The sequence below is a fragment of the Podarcis melisellensis genome, assembly GCF_964234715.1.
Source record: "Podarcis melisellensis genome assembly, chromosome: 7".
NCBI classification, from domain to species: Eukaryota; Metazoa; Chordata; class Lepidosauria; order Squamata; family Lacertidae; genus Podarcis; species Podarcis melisellensis.
In genome coordinates this window covers 3,474,737-3,495,742 of record NC_138539.1, presented here as the reverse complement: position 1 = coordinate 3,495,742, position 21,006 = coordinate 3,474,737, and the positions used below count along the sequence as shown (strand labels likewise).

General features: G+C 46.6%; 1 protein-coding gene and 1 long non-coding RNA gene across 2 annotated transcripts in view; one reads left to right on the top strand and one right to left on the bottom strand.

Moving 5' to 3' along the window:
• The window catches only part of LOC309374273, a 73,142-nt gene extending 59,870 nt beyond the window's left edge, over positions 1–13,272 (bottom strand). Inside the window, exon 1 of the long non-coding RNA XR_014170478.1 lies at positions 13,076–13,272. This is a non-coding gene — a long non-coding RNA (uncharacterized lncRNA). The remainder of the gene's footprint in view (positions 1–13,075) is intronic.
• Positions 1–21,006, top strand: part of RHPN1 (rhophilin Rho GTPase binding protein 1) — a 61,929-nt gene that overhangs the window by 880 nt on the left and 40,043 nt on the right. Inside the window, exon 2 of the mRNA XM_081918807.1 lies at positions 19,878–19,993. Within this exon, the coding sequence (XP_081774933.1) occupies positions 19,878–19,993 (116 nt within the window). The remainder of the gene's footprint in view (positions 1–19,877; positions 19,994–21,006) is intronic.

Below are 21,006 nucleotides of genomic sequence, written 5' to 3'. Positions count from 1 at the left end.
TGGGCTGGCATTGCCACCAACCTGCTGCCAACCTGCCTGGGTATTCTCGTTGCCCACTGTGTGGTTGTATTGGGTACCTTTGTTTATCTGATGTGCCGTTTGAGATCCACCGTCACTTCTCACATGATGTTGCCGGTGCTTCCTATGAAATGCCAGGGCTTTGCACAAACGAGGTCCTCCTCTATGCGCCGTTGCTGAGGGAGGTGCGGAACGTGCGAACGGGGCCTTTTTGCTGGTGGCTCCCCGCTTCTGGAACGCTCTCCCTAGGGAGGCATGCCTGGCATCGTCCCTGGCTACTTTTTGGCAACCGTCAAAAGCATTTCTTTTCAGCCTCTTGGGCCTTTTAACTGGAAGAGTTTTAGATATTGTGTAGGTGGGTTTTATCAGACTTCCTTCTGTGTTTCCGAATGTTTTTAGCTTCTGCCCAGCTTTAGTTTTATCTTGATTTTAATTTTTATATTATATCGTAAGTTGCGTTTGCTTTTTGGTTAGGTAAGTGGTTAAAAATTGTAATACAAAAATCAGTTTTAAAATTGTACCAGGGATAGAATAATGATCATTTTATTTTTTATATGCGGCCCATCTGACGGGGTTGCCCCAGCCACTCTGGGCAGCTCCCAACAAAACATTAAAAACACAGTGTAACGTCAACCATTTAAAACTTCCCTGAACGGGGCTTCCTTCAGATGTCTTCTAAAAGCCAAACAGTTGTTGAACGCAGACTGGATGTTGACCTTGCTCAATGCGTTTTGCAACCTTCTTTGCAGTAGATAAAGCACAGGATGTGGGGAGATGACTTGGATGGAAATGGGACTGGGAGCCAGGAGGTTCAAGTCCCCAGGAGGCGAGAAAAGAGGGGGAGTGAGCTCTGAAAAACCCACCTTGCAGAAATAATAATAATAATAATAATAATAATAATAATAATAATAATTTTTATTTATACCCCGCCCGTCCCGGTTCAAAAACCGGGCTCACAACAAATTTAAAACACTTGAAAACACTTAATTATCAAATCAGTATAAAAACATGAATAACAATAAAATTCAAATATCAATTAGATAATCCCCAAGGCTAGCTGGCTGAATTGGTCCTGCTTGGGCCAGCGAGGAGGCCATGGGAGAATTAGCTGTGGGGTCTCAGAGTGGGTAATCTTCATAAAAGGGGAGGAAAGGGAAGGGGAATAAAAGATCAGGTTGAATTCAAATTAAAGGCCAGGCGGAATAGCTCTGTCTTACAGGCCCTGCGGAAGAAGGTTAAATCCTGCAGGGCCCTGGTCTCATGGGACAGAGCATTCCACCAGGTGGGAGCCACCACTGAGAAGACCCTGCGGAAGAAGGTTAAATCCTGCAGGCCCCTGGTCTCATGGGACAGAGCATCCCACCAGGTTGGAGCCACCACTGAGAAGGCCCTGGCCCTGGTGGAGGATAGTCTGACTTCCTTAGGGCCCGGGACCTCTAAACAATTATTCATGGACCTTAAGGTCCTCTGCGGGGCAGACCAGGAGAGACAGTCCCATAGATACAAGGGTACTAAGCCACAAAGGGCTTTAAAGGTCAAGACCAGCACCTTGAACCCGACCCTATACTCCACCGGGAGCCAGTGCAACTGGTAAAGCACTGGGTGAATATGCTCCCATGGCAGGGACCCAGTGAGGAGCCTCGCTGCAGCATTCTGCGGCAGTGGTAAAACTAGATGTGGAAAATGAGGATGTGACCCAAGCGCACTTGTACAGGAAAGGTATAGCTCAGTGGTAATGCCTCTGCTAAGCCTTCAGACTCTCTCAGGTCAGTTCTCTGGCATCTCCAGCGAGATTTGGAAATGCCACCTGCCTAGAACCCTATTCAGCTGCCCATCAGTGTAGACAACACTGAACTCAATGGACCCCAGGTTTGACTTGCTGGAAGGCAGTTTCTCCTGCTTCAAGCCAGCTCCAGCTCCAAAATAAAGGTAAAGGGACCCCTGACCATTAGGTCCAGTCATGACCAACTCTGGGGTTGCGGCGCTCATCTCGCTTTATTGGCCGAGGGAGCCGGCGTACAGCTTCCGGGTCATGTGGCCAGCATGACTAAGCCGCTTCTGGCGAACCAGAGCAGCACACAGAAACGCCGTTTACCTTCCCGCCGGAGTGGTACCTATTTATCTACTTGCACTTTGATGTGCTTTCAAACTGCCAGGTTGGCAGGAGCTGGGACTGAGCAATGGGAGCTTACCCCATCATGGGGATTCGAACCACCAACCTTCTGATCGGCAAGTCCTAGGCTCTGTGGTTTAACCCACAGTGCCACCCGTGTCCCCGCAGCTCCAAATTGTTGTTGTTTAGTCGTTTAGTCGTGTCCGACTCTTCGTGCTTTCCATCCAGGCAAGGAAGAAGCATTGTCAAATGCATTACAGCCATGCAAAATTGCACAAGGAGGGTGCAAAGCAAGGCCAATGAAGTGTATTCCCTGTTAAAGTCCCAAGGGCCAGATATAGTGGGCTGTTGTTGTTGTTGTTTAGTCGTTTAGTCTTGTCCGACTCTTCGTGACCCCATGACCAGGCACTCCTGTCTTCCACTGCCTCCCGCAGTTTGGTCAAACTCATGTTAGTAGCTTCGAGAACACTGTCCCACCATCTCGTCCTCTGTCGTCCCCTTCTCCTTGTGCCCTCCATCTTTCCCAGCATCAGGGTCTTTTCCAGGGAATCTTCTCTTCTCATGAGGTGGCCAGAGGCTTGGAGCCTCAGCTTCAGGATCTGTCCTTCCAGTGAGCAGCTCCAAATTAGTCATGCTTTAAAGTGAAACCCACAGTCCTTCTCCTTCTCTCTCTCTCTCTTTCTGTCTCTCTGCCGCTCTCTGATCCCTCTCCAACCGGCTTAGGCTAATGTTTTGTGCTAGAGTTTCTTTCCTCAGGCTGGGTGACGGCTCTGTTTTGGCAGCGATTTGTGTCTGTTAATAAATGAGTCCCGGCCAAAAAGAAAAAAAGAGTGAGGTGCACATGGCTGGTCTGTGGCCGGGCTCTCAGAGAGGAAGTTTCTGGTTTGGTGAAGCAAATGCCTTCAGAACTGCAACCCAGCTACCCGGGAGGGCCGTGTGGTCTGAAGCCTGGTGGGAAAGGCCACAGAGTCCGTCCTCTTCCTCTCGTTCCATGGTTTAACTTGTAAACACGTTGCTTAATGCTTGGCTTCCGAACAGCTTTTGGAAATTCTGAGGGTGCCTGTTTTGTTTTCTCTGTCTGGTTATTCGCATGCATACTTCTTCTTCTTTACATTTGCTGACATACATGCCTGGGAAAAATCACTTTCCATGGCCACATTTGCTGTGTCCGATTCATTTCTGAGAACTGTATTCTCTCCTTCCTGGCTTCTGCCACCTTCCTTTCCCTGCAGTGATGCTTCCCTCCCCTTCCCTGTACAGCTTTACCTCTCTGCAAACCCTTTCTTAGCATGTCGGGGGGAAGGCATTGCGCATGACCCAGAGGCATGGCTGCATTTGGTGCGCTCGGACAGGGAGCTGCCGTCAACCCTGGTTCCACAGTGATCCATCTGGTACGCAGGCTGAGACCCTCCCTGCCCGCAGACTGTCTCGCCGGAGTGGTGCATGCTCTGGTTAACTCTCGCTTGGACTACTGCAATGCGCTCTACTTGGGGCTACTTTTGAAGGTGACTCGGAAACTGCAATTAATCCAGAATGCGGCAGCTAGACTGGTGACTGGGGGCGGCCACCGAGACCACATAACACCGGTCTTGAAAGACCTACATTGGCTCCCAGTACGTTTCCGAGCACAATTCAAAGTGTTGGTGCTGACCTTTAAAGCCCTAAATGGCCTCCTCCCAGTAACCCTGAAGGAGCGTCTCCACCCCCATCATTCTACCCGGACACTGAGGTCCAGCGCCAAGGGCCTTCTCGGTTGTGGCACCCACCCTGTGGAACTCCCTCCCACCAGATGTCAAAGAGAACAACTACTTACCAAATTTTTAGAAGACATCTGAACGGATGTCGTACTTCGGAAGTCGAACAGAATCTGTTCTGGAAGTCTGTTCCACTTCCAAAATGTTCTGAAAGCAAGGCGCGGCTTCCGATTGGCTTCAGGAAGCTCCTGCAGCCAATCGGAAGCCACAGAACCCTTGTCAGACGTTCGGGTTCCAACGAACCGGAACACTCATTTCCGGCTTTGCAACGTCCGGGAGCCGAAACGTTCAACTCACAAGACGTTCGACTTCCGAGGCACGACTATATTGTGCTAGATGGACCAAAAAAAAGTCAGCTTCCATTACAGTGGTCCCTCAGGTTACATACGCTTCAGGTTACATACACTTCAGGTTACAGACTCCGCTAACCCAGAAATAGTGTTTCGGGTTAAGAACTTTGCTTCAGGATGAGAACAGAAATCGTGCTCCAGCAGCGCGGCAGCAGCAGGAGGCCCCGTTAGCTAAAGTGGTGCTTCAGGTTAATCACAGTTTCAGGTTAAGAACAGACCTCTGGAATGAATTAAGTACTTAACCTGAGGTACCACTGTATTCCTGTATCAGCTATATGTTTGTTTACTGTTTATATTGCCAACTTTCTTAACAGCAGGTGGACAAAATCTAAAGGAAATGCTCCAAACGGGAATAACTTTTCCAGTATATGTAACATGCCTCCGGTTGGGTTTTTGGGTGTGTTCCAAATTCAGAGCTTTCCCAGCTACTGGCAATTATGAAAACACAAGTAACTTAAGACAATTTTCAGAGCTAACATTTCCCTAAGTCACCAACCTGTTGGTTTAGTGGCGGCGGCTGATGTTGTCTCCCAACTGGTTTACGTTAGATTATTTTTTTTTTAACTTGTTCCCTGGTGACTCAAGCAGAAATGAAAAGGAGAAAAGCACACACACGCAGCCCTCGGCAACCCATCCGGGTGCTTTAATATTCCCTGCCTTAGCAGAGAACGGTGTTGGTTGAATCCACGAACCTGCCTGGACTTGCAAGGCGACTTGCCTCTCAGGCCCTTTCGGGCTCGTGGGGAATCGGATTATTCACTTGCACATTTTGTTTTCCGGTTGATATCGGACGCAGTTGCTGTTTCGGGGAATAATAACGCAAGGAAGAAAAGGAAGAAGGTCACAAAGACCCATGGAACTTGCAGGGGAGAGAGAGGCAAGAGATTACTGTGGGTGGCTGAATTACTGTGATTGGGGACTGATAGGACATGTCAAAGGCTTTGCAAATGCCACACGCATACTGAGATCACGCATGCAGGCCTGGAGTGTTTTGACTCGCCTTCCCATGAGATCTGCATCTAGGCTGTCATTAAAATGAATTGGAATCCAGTGCCCAAGGAGACCAGGTGTTTGATGAAAGGACGGAGGGTGGTTTCCTGTCCGTAAATAATAATAATAATAATAATAATAATAATAATAATAATAATAATAATAATAAATTTAAAAATATATATTTTTTATTTATATCCCGCCCTTCCCGGTTCAAAAACCGGGCTCAGGGCGGCTAACGGCAAATTTAAAACACTTAATTATAAAAGCAGCATAAAATACAGTATAAAAACATGAATAACAATAAAATTCAAAAATTTAGGGGAAATAAGCATTAGATAATCCCCAGGGCTAGCTGGCTGAATTGGTCCTACTTGGGCCAGTGAGGAGGCCAGGGGAGAATGAGCTGTGGGGTCTCAGAGTGGGTGATCTTCATAAAAGGGGAGAGGGAGGGAAGAGAAGGGAAATAAAAGGCAGAATTCTAATTAAAGGCCAGGCGGAATAGCTCTGTCTTACAGGCCCTGAGGAAGGAAGTTAAATCCTGCAGGGCCCTGGTCTCATGGGACAGAGCATTCCACCAGGTCGGAGCCACCACTGAGAAGGCCCTGGCCCTGGTGGAGGGTAGTCTGACTTCCTTAGGGCCTGGGACCTCTAAGCTATGGTTATTCATGGACCTTAAGCTCCTTTGCGGGACGTTATAATTTACTGTATTATATCCCGCCCTTTTCTCCAAGGAGCTCAAGGTAGTGTACCTGGCTTTCCCCTTCCTCATTTAACCTTCACAACAACCCTGTGAGGTAGGTTAGGTTGTGAGGCAGCGACTGACCCGAGGCCCCCCAGTGAGTTTCATGGCTGGCTGTGGGATTCGAACCCGGGTCCCCCCAGGTCCTCATCTGACACTTGTAACTGCTGTGCCACACCGGCTGTCAGTATTACAGGGGTTGAAGAAGATTCAGGGAAAGTACCCAGGCTTAGTGAAGTATGAATCCTGAAGCCTTTTCCTGTGCTAGGTGGAAAAAAATCAATAGAATCATACTTTTGCAGAGTTGAAAGGGACCCCCAAGGGTAATTTAATCCACCCCCCAGCCCCGCTTCAATGCAGGAAATGATGCCTTTCGAAGCAAATCATTGAACCCTCTTGAAGGACTTGGAAGCTTTGCAAGTGGACTGCGTCTTGCATAACAGAAAAGCTGTTGTTGTCTTTCCTCATTTTGTTTTGTGTGCGTGGATCTAAAGCCGAACCCTGTTGTTGCAGACTGAGTGGTTGGATCTTAAAAAGGCTGAAGGCCACTCCGTTCGAAAGAAACAACTATCTGACTTTTAGAAGACATCTGAAGGCGGGGAAGTTGGGAAGTTTCTAATCTTCAACGTTTTAGTATGTGCTGTGAGCGGCTCAGAGCGGCTGGGGAAACCCAGCCAGATCTGCGCGGTTGTTGTTGTTTAGTCGTTTAGTCGTGTCCGACTCTTCGTGACCCCATGGACCAGAGCACGCCAGGAACTCCTGTCTTCCACTGCCTCCTGCAGTTTGGTCAAACTCATTCTGGTATCTTCGAGAACAGTGTCCCACCATCTCGTCCTCTGTCGTCCCCTTCTCCTTGTGCCCTCCATCTCTCCCAACATCAGGGTCTTTTCCAGGGAGTCTTCTCTTCTCATGAGGTGGCCAAAGTCTTGGAGCCTCAGCTTCAGGATCCGTCCTTCCAGTGAGCACTCAGAGCTGTTTTCCTTAAGAATGGATCGGTTTGATCTTCTTGCAGTCCATGGGACTCTCAAGAGTCTCCTCCAGCATCAGAATTCAATAGCATCCATTCTTCAGCGATCAGCCTTCTTTATGGTCCAGCTCTCACTTCCATACATCACTACTGGGAAAACCACAGCTTGAACTATACGGACCTATGTTGGCAAGGTGAAAGTAGTATTATTTATTTTCATTGTGCATGCAAATATAAGGAAATCTTCCAGTCCTTCCGAGATAGATAGATAGATAGATGATAGATAGATAGATAGATAGATAGATAGATAGATAGATAGATAGATAGATTTAAAGGGCATTTCTCATTTCAAAAGCTGCAGTGGAAGATACGATCCTTGCATGCACATATAAGAGGGATGGAGGGAGCGGATGCAGCCGGCCAAATTGCATGCATTGTGGCTCAGATAGGGTTGCTATGGAGACTCCAACAAGTGGAGTGGGGAACTTGTGATAGGTCCCATTACCGTTATCTCCCTGGCTGGATAACGCTGTTTTGTCACCGAGGCCTTAATACATCTGTTTCCTCTGCACGATTTCCCATCTTGGCTCTCTGCCTGCCACAAGCTAGCTCTTGTTTTTTGCAGGTTGGGAACGGACACAGACTGGGCTTCTCTTCTCGTCGGTCCATTTGCGAGCTCTGAGCTGCGGTTCTTTTAGCTTGGGGGTCAGGAACCAGTGGCTGTCCAGAAATCGTAAAGTCGGAAGGGGGGCCCCCAGCGTTCATCTAGTCCAACCCCTTTGCAATGCAGGGATCTCATCCGTGAGGCCACCCAACCTCTGCTTAAAAATTTCCAGTGATGGAAAGTCCACAGCATCCCAAGGGAAGCCTGTTCCCCTGTCGAACGGCTCTTTTGCTGCCAAAAAGTTGTTCCTAATGTTTCGTTGGAGTCTCCTCTCTAGTAAATTGAAGCCATGGGTTCAGGTCCTGCCCTGCAGAGCAGCAGAAAACAGGCTTGCTCCATGTGGCACTTCTTCTGTGGGGTGTTAGGTATTGGGGAAATACCGTATTTTTTGCTCTATAAGACGCACCAGACCACAAGAGGCACCTAGTTTTTGGAGGAGGAAAACAAGAAAAAAAATATTCTGAATCTCAGAAGTCAGAACAGCAAGAGGGATCGCTGCGCAGTGAAAGCAGCGATTCCTCTTGCTGTTCTGGCTTCTGTGATAGCTGTGCAGCCTGCATTCGCTCCATAAGACGCACACACATTTCCCCTTACTTTTTAGGAGGGAAAAAGTGAGTCTTATAGAGCAAAAAATACGGTGCCTTGCTTGCGCTTGAACAAGCACCTGTTATAAGAATTTTAAGGTCTTAGATAGGTAAAAAATGTTCATGGATGTACCAAGCAAACACATGTATAAATATATAAACCACATGTCTGAAACCCCGCAGAAAAAAAAGTCCTGAACAAATTGACCTCAAATATTTCTCTGCAAGGCCAAAGTGGGAAACCTCCCCATTGTCTCTTTCCTCACAAATCCTGTCTTAAGGGCACATTTAAGATATGAGTAGGGTGTGAGCCTGCGACCTGGCTCAGGAACTAAGTATTTATCATTACAAAAGACAGGCCAGGCTCCCCGGGCAATCCAATCAAGTGACCATTAACAGGTAACCTGCCAGACAGGAGATAAACAACACACTCAGATTTCTGTTGTAGACCGCCTTTTCTGCGATGTAGGTATGATGTATCTGGGGGGTGGTCTTGGGCTATACCCCTTCTGTGATGTAGGTATGATGTTTCTGGGGGTGGTCTTAGACTCCAGGATGGGCAATTTAAAATGTCTATATAAGGGCGGGCACGCCTTTGTTCGGGTTCCTCCTCTTTTCTCCTATTTCTGAGGATGCACCCTGTTGCAATAGTGGAATAAAGACCAAGCTTACTAGCTGCGCTGCTTCTCCATATTCTCTGGTTGGCCTCTGTTCTTTTCTCCTACCGATGGAGAACCTACAAAGGACTCCACAAGGGCTCTTGTGTCCCCCATAAGGGAATAAGGGCAGATTTTCTTTATTACACACCTAGCCCTCTCCTGTACCCATTGACCGAAATGTGTGGCAAACACAGTGACTTATGCATTAAAGCCTTTGGCAAAAAAAAAAAAAAAAGTGTTGCGAGTTCGAGCACTGTTTGCCAGTGGGAGCCAGTGGGTAGGGCTGCCATACGTCTGCAGTATCCCGGACATAGCCAGGATCTGGTCATTGGAAACAGTGTCCGGGTGGAAATTGCAAAAATGCCTGGGAAAATCTGGATGTACGGCAACCCATGTCAGAAGTGTAGATATTGCCGAATTTCATTTAAAAAATAGCTCAAAAATTCAGCACAGCTTCAGGTTTTGGCTACTCTCATAGACACAAAACCATGGAGTCAAGTGCTAAGAATAAATCCTTTTTTGCAACCCACAGCTGATCTGTATTGGCTGTGTTACTAATAGGAAGGAACATGACTTTATTAGTCGCAGGAATACTGTACACTTTGCATAGGACAACTTGAATTTTTCTGATATCCCATAAAAGCTCTTTATCTCAAAGAGGCCACAGGCAATTAGAGGATACAGTAGTGGGGTGGTAATTCTTGTCAACCAGTTTCTGTAGTAATTAAATTATTGTGTTTGGTCACTATTTTGAATATTTGTAAGAAAGCTTGTGAAATAAATCCATTTATAAGACTGTATTATAAGACTGTATTGAAAAACAAAAAAGCAAGCTCAACAGCTTTGTGCCCCCCCCCCGAACCCCCCCCCCCCGTTTTTTCTCTCTGGATTTTTGCTTTTTGAAATATGGCAGCCCTATGGGATACTCAGTGCTGGTATTGGATTTCTCATGAAGAATTGAGAAGCATCCCATTGGTAGAGCTCCTGCTTTGAACCCTTGCCACTTAGCACCCCACCTAAGTAATCCCACCTCCCCAGGGGTGCTTTAACCACACAGGAGAAGGCAGTTGTCACCAAGTTAGCGCCATGTAAATCCGGAGCTCCAGGAAAGTTTATAACATCTTGGAAGTTTCCTAAAAAGCCAAGCGACAACGGTCAGTTCTCCTTGAGCAGGGAGTTCCGCAGATGTGATAAGCACTGCTTTCTGCAGCCAGTCGTCAGACTAATTTCATAATAGTCTTAATTCGCTAGTTTTGTTTTTCTTCTTCTCTGAAAAGGTCTCTGTGTGGGAGAATTTCACCTTAATGGCCGGATCCTGTTTTAGTCTGCAGGAAAAAACACCCCCCACAAAAAACTGGGTACAATGAAGTGCATTGTGACATATTTTAGAAACTGCAATCGAGGGAGAGGGCTAAAAAGTGAAAGGATATCAGGCTTAACTGCCGGGAGCTTGCAGAGTTTTAAATAGCAATTGCGCTTATCTCTAGTAGGAATTGTGGCCTTTGCTAGCTAGGTTTCATTCTCCAATGAGCAGCTGGCCCATTTCTCCACCACCTCAACCCCAAAGTGAGAGAACCTGCTCTTAAAAAGTCCTTAACAGATAGCTTCCAGGGGCCTCATGTGGATCACATTTTAAAAGATGTGTGTGTTTAGTCGTTTAGTCGTGTCCGATTCTTCGTGACCCCCTGGACCAGAGCACGCCAGGCCCTCCTGTCTTGAGGAGGAGACTCTTGAGAGTCCCATGCACTGCAAGAAGATCCAACCTCTCCATTCTGAAGGAAATCAGCCCTGAGTGCTCACTGGAAGGACAGATCCTGAAGCTGAGGCTCCAAGACTTTGGCCACCTCAGGAGAAGAGAAGACTCCCTAGAAACGTTCTTTGGAACCCGAACATCCGACAGGGGTTCCGCGGCTTCCGATTGGCTGCAGGAGCTTTCTGGAGCCAATCAGAAGCCACGCCTTGGTTTCCGAACATTTTGGAAGTCAGACTTCCGGAACAGATTCCGTTCGACTTCAGAGGTACGACTGTACTGTGGATTGGAAGCAGTTCTCCAGACATTTCCTGCTCTACCTGGAAATGCTAGAGAATTGAGATTTCGATGAAAACCCTGGAGAGCTGCTGCCATCGGTGTGGGTATCCTGAACAAGATGGACCAATGGTTTGACTTGGGAAAGAAGTCAGTTTCCAACGTTCCTAATTATTACCCCTCTGTAATCTTGCTGCGCAGGATCGTGCTGCTAAAACCACCTCACACAATTCAACAACCCACTTTAAGATGACTTAAGTCAGGGTGTCCCAGACTTGGGTCTCCAGCTGGACTACAACTCCCATCATCCCTAACTAGCAGGAGCAGTGATCAGGGATGATGGGATGGGAACTGTAGTCCAAAACCACCTTTTTGGAAAGCCTGGCTTAAATGAACTACTAAAAATGAGGCAGGCATGCTTGCGTACGATCAATGAGATGGTTGGACAATGTTCTTGAAGCTACCAGCATGAGTTTGACCAAACTGCAGGAGGCAGTGGAAGACAGGAGGGCCTGGTGTGCTCTGGTCCATGGGGTCACGAAGAGTCGGACACGACTAAACGACTAAACATCAACAGAGGCCAGGAATGATAAGCAATTAGCATTAGTGATTATTGACGCAGAAAAGGCCTTTGATAATATTTCATGGGATTTTATGAAAAGGAATTTGGAGTTAATGGATATGGGGCAATGGGAGCAAATAAAGTCTTCAAGGGCTAAGTAGCATAGCATTTAGGGACACGGGTGGTGCTGTGGGTTAAACCACAGAGCCTAAGACTTGCCGATCAGAAGGTCGGCGGTTCGAATCCCCGCGATGGGGTGAGCTCCCGTTGCTCGGTCCCTGCTCCTGCCAACCTAGCAGTTCGAAAGCACGTGAAAGTGCAAGTAGATAAATAGGTACCGCTCCGACGGGAAGGTAAACGGCGTTTCTGTGCGCTGCTCTGGTTTGCCAGAAGCGGCTTAGTCATGCTGGCCACATGACCTGGATGCTGTACGCCGGCTCCCTCGGCCAATAAAGTGAGATGAGTGCTGCAACCCCAGAGTCAGCCATGACTGGACCTAATGGTCAAGGGTCCCTTTACCTAGCATAGCATTTAAAAGAAGGCATTTGAGCTCCTGAATTGAGGTGTGCGTTTGCGTGATGTTTGCATGGGACCAGGAGGCAGACTGTACTGGGGCATGTGCTCGGGTTGTTTCCTGAGAATCTTCCATTGGTCAGAGGTCCAAAGTCCATGAGTGAAAACTGAACTCCAGTTCGGGGCGCCTAGAATAAAACAGCTGTCGCCACTTTTTGTGCAGAACCGTTTTCCTATTTTGCTGCTCTGTCATCGTCCTGCCGCGAGGCTAGGCTCTCCTATTTCGTGCCGGACAATAGCTCACCTTTAGCTTGCCCGTTCCTCTGCAGCCGTTCTGGATTTTGACCCCTTCTCTCCTTGCACGGAGCCCGCCAGATACAATAAGACCGTTTGGTGGCGTGTTTCATCGGGGCTCGGCGAAGCCTTGCTGCTCCTTTATAGATCGCCTTCCTAATCCTCCTCTCTCAGAGCCAATAAATTTTGCTGCTCCGCTCCGCTCATGTAACTTAATGACCCACCCAGGCCTCGTAAATTTCCAGGGGTTGGTTTTGTTGTGTGTGTGAAGCCTTTTGGTTTTCTTTTAAAGATATGCAACCTGAACCGGCAGTCGCGGGAACAAAAGAAAATAAAAGATATGTTGCCACTCCTTTAGAAAGCCAGTTAGTGGCTGTTCCAGGCTATTCCAAACTCCTAAAAGACCTACATTGGCTCCCAGCAGGTTTCCGAGCACAATTCTAAGTGTTAGTGCTGACCTTTAAAGCCCTAAACAGCCTTGGCTCTGAAGACCTGAAGTTTCCACTCCCATCGCTCAGCCCCAGACACTGAGGTCCAGCGCAGAGGGTCTTCTGCTGGTTCCCTCGCTGACAGGGAACCAGGCAGAGAGCCTTCTCGGTGGTGGCGCCCTCCCTTCAGATGTCGATGAAATAAACAACTATCTGACTTTTAGAAGACATCGGAAGGCAGCCCTGTATTGGGAAGTTTTTAATGTTTGATGTTTGATGTTGTTTTTATATGTGTTGGAAGCTGCCCAGAGTGACTGGTGCAGGGTATAAATAATAAAAATTATTATTATTATTAACCATTAAGTGCTTTAAAAGATCAAAGTTCATCCATTCAGCCCAGGACCCATGTACCTACGGGACCGCATCTCCTGGTATGCCCCGCAGAGGACCTTAAGGTCCATAAATAACAACACTTTGGAGGTCCCGAGCCTCAAGAAGGTTAGATTGGTTTCAACTAGGGCCAGGGCCTTTTCAGTACTGGCCCCGACTTGGTCGAACGCTCTGTCACAAGAGACCAGGGCCCTGCGGGACTTGACATCTTTATGCAGGGCCTGCAAGACAGAGCTGTTCTGCCTGGCCTTTGGTTTGGACATGGTCTGACTCTTACGTTTCCCTCCCCTAAACAATCTGAGCCATTTATTTGTTTTATGGGACAGGGAATGTTATGTACTGAGTTGAATAGGATCCAAACTGCAGCAGTCTGATTGGTCCTAGAACAATAGGATTCAGAATGCAGCAGTCTGATTGGTCCTAGAACAATGCAGCAGTCTTATTGGTCCTAGAACAATGCAGCAGTCTGATTGGTCGGCAGGAGCCACCCAATCCAGCTCCAGATAGAAGTGAAACATAACAGCAAAGAATTTGAGTCTGTTTAAAGATAATTATGAAAAATGTTGGTCTGAAATTAAGAGAGACTTGGATAGCTGGTCAAAATTGAAACTTTCATTGTTAGGTCGAATAGCTGCTATTAAGATGAATGTATTGCCAAAAATGTTATTTTTGTTTCAGACATTGCAGATTGTAGATAAAACGGAGTGCTTCCGGAAGTGGCAGAAAGATATCTCCAAATTTGTCTGGCAGGGCAAAAAGCCCAGAATTAAGTTTAAGATATTAACGGACGCAAAAGAAAGAGGGGGCTTTGCCCTGCCAGACTTAAAGTTGTACTATGAAGCCGCAGCTTTCTGCTGGCTAAAAGACTGGCTACTTCTGGAGGACACGGATGTGCTGGATTTGGAAGGTTTTAACAATGCATTTGGATGGCATGCATATTTATGGTACGACAAGGTTAAGATCAATAAGGTCTTTAAGAACCATATTGTCAGAAAAGCAATATTTAATGTCTGGACAAGATACAAAGACTTATTAGAAAACAAAACACCGAGGTGGCTGTCACCTTTGGAGGCTAAGGCCCGAAAAAGACCCAATATGGAGGCCAATTGGCCAAAATATTGGGAAATACTAGAAAGGGATGGAGACAATTGGAAACTGCAGAGTTTAGAGAAAATGAAAGACAAAGTGCGAGACTGGTTACACTATGCTCAGATTAAGGAAGTGTTTAAGATTGATAAAAAGTTAGGATTCCAGGTGGAGAAATCGAAACTGGAGACAGAACTGCTAGAACCTAAGACCAAGGTACTCTCAAAAATGTATAACTTGCTGCTGAAATGGAACACACAAGACGAATTGGTTAAATCGGCTATGATAAAGTGGGCCCAGGATATTGGGCACAACATTATGTTTGAGGACTGGGAAAGGTTATGGACCACCGGGCTGAACTTCACAGCATGCAATGCTCTGAAGGAAAATGTAATGAAAATGATATATAGATGGTACATGACCCCAGTGAAATTGGCTAAAATATACCATTCGTCTGATAACAAATGTTGGAAATGTAAGGAAAATGAAGGAACATTCTTTCACCTCTGGTGGACCTGCCCTAAAGTGAAGGCCTTTTGGGAAATGATATACAATGAGTTAAAAAAGGTATTTAAGTATACCTTCACCAAGAAACCAGAGTCCTTCCTTCTGGGCATGGTCGGCCAGAACGTGTTAAAGAAGGACAGAACATTTTTTATGTACGCTACAACGGCGGCAAGGATACTTATTGCTAAGAGCTGGAAAACCCAAGATCTACCCACACTGGAAGAATGGCAGATGCAGCTGATGGACTATATGCAACTGGCCGAGATGACTGGCAGAATCCGCGACCTGGGAGAGGAGAGGGTTGAAGAAGACTGGAAGAAATTTAAGATTTATTTACAAAAGTACTGTAATTTGGTTGAATCCTAACAAGGAAGCCAGAGCAGAAATAACTGTCTACCATTAAATTATAATTTTTTATTTGAGTTTAACCTAAATATTGCACTTAAGAGCATAAACAAGATGATAATTTGCTTGGAAAAATTCGTTTTTAATGATGAAAGTGGAAGCGGGAGACGTGAGGGAGTCCGCAATAGAATGAAAAGATGTTATGAAACCTATTCTATTTGTTAAATATGTATCTGTAAAAAATCTTAATAAAAACTTTTATAAAAAAAAAAAACAGATAGAAGTGAATCCACACCCTGATTGGCCTACAGGAGAATTCCGAAATTAGCCAATCACGTGCATCCCATTGTGTAAATAATGTATATAAAGCAGATACTTTGAGGGGATCTCCATTCCCTCCTCACCACTATGAGCTGATTAAAGAGCATGAAATCCACTCTCGACTCTGAGTATATTTCAGGGAACAAGTTTGTTCCTGGCCCCAAAGGAATCCTGACCCCCTTTGGCTGTGTTGCAAAAGCTCTCGCTGACCCTTTGTGCTCTTGCAAGGAAAGTGGGGCCTCGTCTGCCTGCCGCGCTGGGTCTCTGACTCACCCACCCTGCTCAAAGGTCCTTTTCTTTGCTCCTCTGGGAATCCCGAGAGCTATGTGTCGTCATTTACCGGAATCGTGCATCAGTACAAAAAGATCTTCCCCTGTCACGTGGGCAGAGCTTTTGCTGCACATTGCCACAAGCCTTGGAGAAACTGAATCGCCTCCTCTTATTGTGGGGGCGCTTAAAAACAAGCCCACGTCTCTTCTCTTGTCTCCCCACCCCCTTCCTTTCCCAATGTGTGCAAATTCCAGAGCCTTTCTTTGGACAACCAGCCCCCTGGATTCAGTGGGAACCAGCTCCCCAATAAACCTTGCCCAGAATTGCAACCTTATGCTCAAGATAGTCACCTTACCCATTTTCGAAAGTTGCAGGAGACAGAGAGGAGCGTTGGACTCCCTTCCCAATTTCTTTTCTGCCCATTTTCTTTCTTTTTATATATATAAATTTTATTAATTTTCATCCAATTATACATTTTATCCCGAATACAACAAATTGTAACTGTTTTTGACTTCCTTCAGCGTCTCTGACAATCATCCATGTTTATACCTTTAATACACATTCCCTTCTTTCGTATTGCCATTGTTCCTCCTTACTCCCATTATTTCTAACAAACAATACTTTTTTTTTTTTTACAGTGCCTCTTGAAATCCCACTAGCGTTGTATTTACACCACATATATTTTTCAGATAATCCACAAATTTCCCCCAGTCCTCGATGAACTTTTGGTCTTTAGTATATCTAATTTTCCCACTTAATTTATCCAGTTCCGCATAGTCTATCAATTTTGATCTCCATTCTTCTATCGTCGGTATCTCCTCTTGTTTCCACTTCTGGGCCAACAGGATTCTGGCTGCCGTTACAGAATATTGGAAAAGCTTACAGTCCTTTCTTCTTATGTCCTTTTCTGCCCATTTTCAACTCTGGTCAGATTCTCCAAGTTATTGAAATGTTACGTTACTCGCAACGGCACTTAGCCAGGATATATGGGGAAGGTTTTTTTTGGATATATGGTTTTAATTTCACATCTGAGCACATGATGGAGGAGCTCAAAGTATCAGCGTCCCCAGACATCTGAAGGCAGCTCTGTATCAGGAAGTTTTCAATGGTTGACGTTTGCTGAGTTTTTATTATGTTGGAAGAGGCCCAGAGAGGCTGGGACAAGCCAGTCAGATGGGCACAATATAAATATTATTATTTTAAAATTTTTGTTATTATTCTGTTGCTTCGCCTTAGACTTTCCAAGAGAGCCCCACAGTCCAGCACAGAGCAAACCTGTCTCTATGTCTCCATCTCCACTGGAAAGTTACCGTATTTTTTGCTCTATAAGATGCACCAGACCATAAGACGCACCTAGTTTTCGGAGGAGGAAAACAAGAAAAAAAAATTCTGAATCTCAGAAGCCAGAACAACAAGAGGGATCGCTGCGCGGCGAAAGCAGCGATCCCTCTTGCTGTTCTGGTTTCTGGAATAGCTGCACAGCCTGCATTCGCTCCATAAGACGCACACACATTTCCCCTTACTTTTTAGGAGGGAAAAAGTGAGTCTTATAGAGCAAAAAATACGGTATTTGGTCTCTTCATTTCACACTTCATTTATTTATTCATTTGCATTCGTCAGGGGCCCATGGACAGGAGTTTTCCGGGCAGTGTAGAAAGCCCCAGAAAGATTAAAGATCACACTTAACATTAGGACAAATTAATAAGCAGCAAGCCAGAGGACTGTAAGCGCAAAACAAATTGATTTTTAAATAGTCAAGAAATGAAAACGCTGAAGCGATGGTCTGTGAAATTGCAGCGATTGTGCAGGGGGGGACCATAGAATCGGAGCAGGAAAGGATCAAAAGGACGCCAAGTTCACCCCCATATCGCAAAAGGGGTACCACTGTCTCTATCCCCACATAGGGGGATTCCTGTCCCTTAATTATTGCATTTTTATCCCTGCTGTTGCTCCAAGGAGCTCAAGTGGCACACACAGTTTCCCTGCTCTGAATTTTATCAATAATAATAATAATAATAATTATTTATATCCCGCCCTCCCCAGATCAGAGTGGCTAACAATAGTAAAAGTAACACAGTTTACATAAAATCACAATCTGTTCTAAAATCAATTCATTCTAAAATCAATCAGGAAGCTGCTCTCCTTCCAGGAAAGTCATGCTTGGGGCAGTCAGTCTCAGCTCTTTGCTGAAGAGCTGGTGTGGGGAATCCTTTGGCACTCCTGGTATAGCTGCACTACAGCTCCCATCACCCCCAACCACTGCTTGCCAGCGCTGATGGGAGTTGTAGTTCAGCAGCATCTGGCAGGCCAAATGTTCCCTGCCCCTATTCCAGGGCAAATGTATCAGGCATAAGAAGAAGAGAAGAGTTTGGATTTGCTATCCGGCTTTATCACTACCCGAAGGAGTCTCAAAGGGGCTAACATTCTCCTTTCCCTTCCTCCCCCACAACAAACACTCTGTGAGGTGAGTGGGGCTAAGAGACTTCAGAGTAGTGTGACTGGCCCAAGGTCACCCAGCAGCTGCATGTGGAGGAGCGAGGAAGCGAACCCGGTTCACCAGATTACGAGTCCACCGCTCTTAACCACTACACCACACTGGCTTCCTTGGCCGCCTGGCTGTTTTGGGACTCCAGCTGAGCATTGGCCGTGATGCCTGGGGTTGGTGGGAGCTGGGAGTCCAACAGATGGAAGCAACTTTCCTGTCTCCCCATATATAGGGAAAGGTTGGAATCACAAAGTGGCTACAACTTCCAGTGTAAATCCGAAGCCATCATTGACCACAACTCTCCATGGGTGCAGAGGGGGCATCGCCCAGCAGGAAAGGACACTTGCCATCTGTCTGGGGGCATCTTGAGGGGATCTGGTTAGCCATTGCAAGATCCAGGATGCTGAACTTGACGGACTTTTGCTCTGATCCAGCAGATCCCTTCTTATCTAAAAAAAATGTAGTATAACCACCGACAACTGGGAAACACTGGCCTGCGAGCGCTCGAATTGGAGAACAGCCTTTATCAAAGGTGTTGTGGGCCAGGCATAACAACAACCTTGTGAGGTAGGTTAGGCTGAGAGACAGGGACCAGCTGCTCCAAGCTTGCTCAGCAAGCTGGTAACCACCTTAGCACTTTGGAAGCTGTTCAATCAAAGTTTCTAAGGCAGATTTTTTCTGTTTTGCCATGCGTCCCAAACGCATCATTGCGACTGGAGGCAAGTCTCCCTTCAGTAGATGTACAGACTTGGCAAAGAACTCTTAACTTCTGGCTCCGCCTAAACTCAAATCCCCCCGGTTTACTATCCCTAGTACTTCAAGACTCCCGTAAAAGTGCCTGGCTTAAAACCGTCTAGCCAAAACTTCACTCTTGTGGCCTATCCCCACAACACCTACTCACTATGGGCCCTACTAAAGGAAACAGGCTAATTGGTCAACGTCTAAAAGATATTGAGCATCAGAACAACCTGGCCACTATAAGGAAATTCTGCCCTTGGTGTGTTCAGTTGCCACCTCTCCATTTTGATTCTCTGGCCCCATATCTGCACATACTTATTATCCCCAAATACAGACGTACACTGGATGTTTTGCCATCTGCAGTACTTGAGGGTCGATTCCAAAAGATCCCACCTGAGAAATGTCTTTGCACCTGTGGAGATGGTAGCACCAAAACAGCGGCACACGTTCTCCTGTCTTGCACTCTCTACAAAGACCTGAGGAACGAAATAATCACCCCACTCGTATTAACCATCCCAGGGCGCTCAACCACTGCCACAGCGTGCTTCCTTCTATCAGATCAAAACGAGCAGATAACAGCAAATGTTGCTTAGTTCATGGCAGGGACAATCAGAATAAGGGCCACTAACCGACTGCTGATTCAGGACTTTAAATGGTGCTCTTATATCAAATTTCCTTTTCCGCGTATACTGTAATGTTTTACTGTTGCTATGGCCATTGGCTAATGCGAATAAAGTTTTATCTCTCTCTTCATGGCTGAGTGGGGAATTCGAACCCTGCTCTCTCTCCCAGGTCCTAGCCCAGCACTTGAACCCTGTGTTTCACAAACTTGGGTCTCCAGCTGTCTTTGGACTACAATTCCCATCATTCCATGGCCACTGGTCCTGCTAGCTAGGTATGATGGGAGTTGTAGTCCAAAAAACAGCTGGAGACCCAAGTTTGGGAAACCCTGCTCTAACCACTAGGCCACCGCTGTCTCCTTCTGCCTGGAGATGCCAGGAATGGAAGCTGGGACCTTTCATCGAAGTCCCTCTGTGCTAAGCAATGTTTATCCTCCTCTTTCTGCAACAGGGCTGCGATCCGTTGGCGCAGACTCAGCGCAGCAAATTGCAGCACCGCCGGGCGCGAATCAACCAGCAGATCAACAAGGAGATGAGGATGCGGGCAGGGGCAGAGAACCTCTTCAGGTTAGTTGTTCTTCGTCTCCATCTGGTTGTTTTCCCCTTTCCATCGTCGGGTGTATCTGCAAGACGTTGAGGGCTAGAAACTTAACTCTGTGAACTGCCCTGAGACCTACGGATGAAGGGTGGTATGCAAATTTAATAAATAATAATCAAAAGGGGGGGGCGTGGGCTTCCCAAGGACTCACTGCACCTTTTGCCATGATGCAGAAAGCCGGGCGCAGTGTTCCAAAGTGTTTTGGTAAACCTAAGGTTTTATTAGGGACGCGGGTGGCGCTGTGGGTTAAACCACAGAGCCTAGGACTTGCCAATGAGAAGGTCAGCTGTTCGAATCCCCGCGACAGGGTGAGCTCCCATTGCTCAGTCCCTGCTCCTGCCAATCTAGCAGTTTGAAAGCACATCAAAGTGCAAGTAGATAAATAGGTACCGCTCCAGTGGGAAGGTAAACGGCGTTTCCGTGCGCTGCTCTAGAAACAACTTAGTCATGCAGGTCACATGACCTGGAAGCTGTACGCCAGCTCCCTAGGCCAATAAAGCGAGATGAGCGCCGCGACCCCAGAGTTGTCCGCGACTAGACCTAACAGTCAGGAGTCCCTTTACCTTTTTATATGCTATATGGTAATTTATGGACCTAATAGGTATCTAAAGCCATTTGTACATGTTGCCCTGCAACCAGTCCATGCAGAATGTAGGCACCCTATATATAGAAAGGAGCAAACCAGTGATATTTTAGGGAGCAGGCTAGCAGGCGGGGCCCATGACTTACATCATAGGAGCCTACACAACACAAAACACTGTTGCTGTACATAGGTTTTATTTTATTGGTTTTTCGGAAATGTATATCCAATTTTAAGCAGGAAGCTTAAAAGCTCTTTCCATGCTAGTTTTGCCTGGGATACTAGGTGTGGAAAGAGCATTTAAGCTCTCCGCCTTGCACATGGGCTCTGGGAGTGCTGAGCATGCTCTTAATCTGCAAACACAGAGCAGTTCCCGGGGTTTGGGGAAGCATGTTTTCGTTC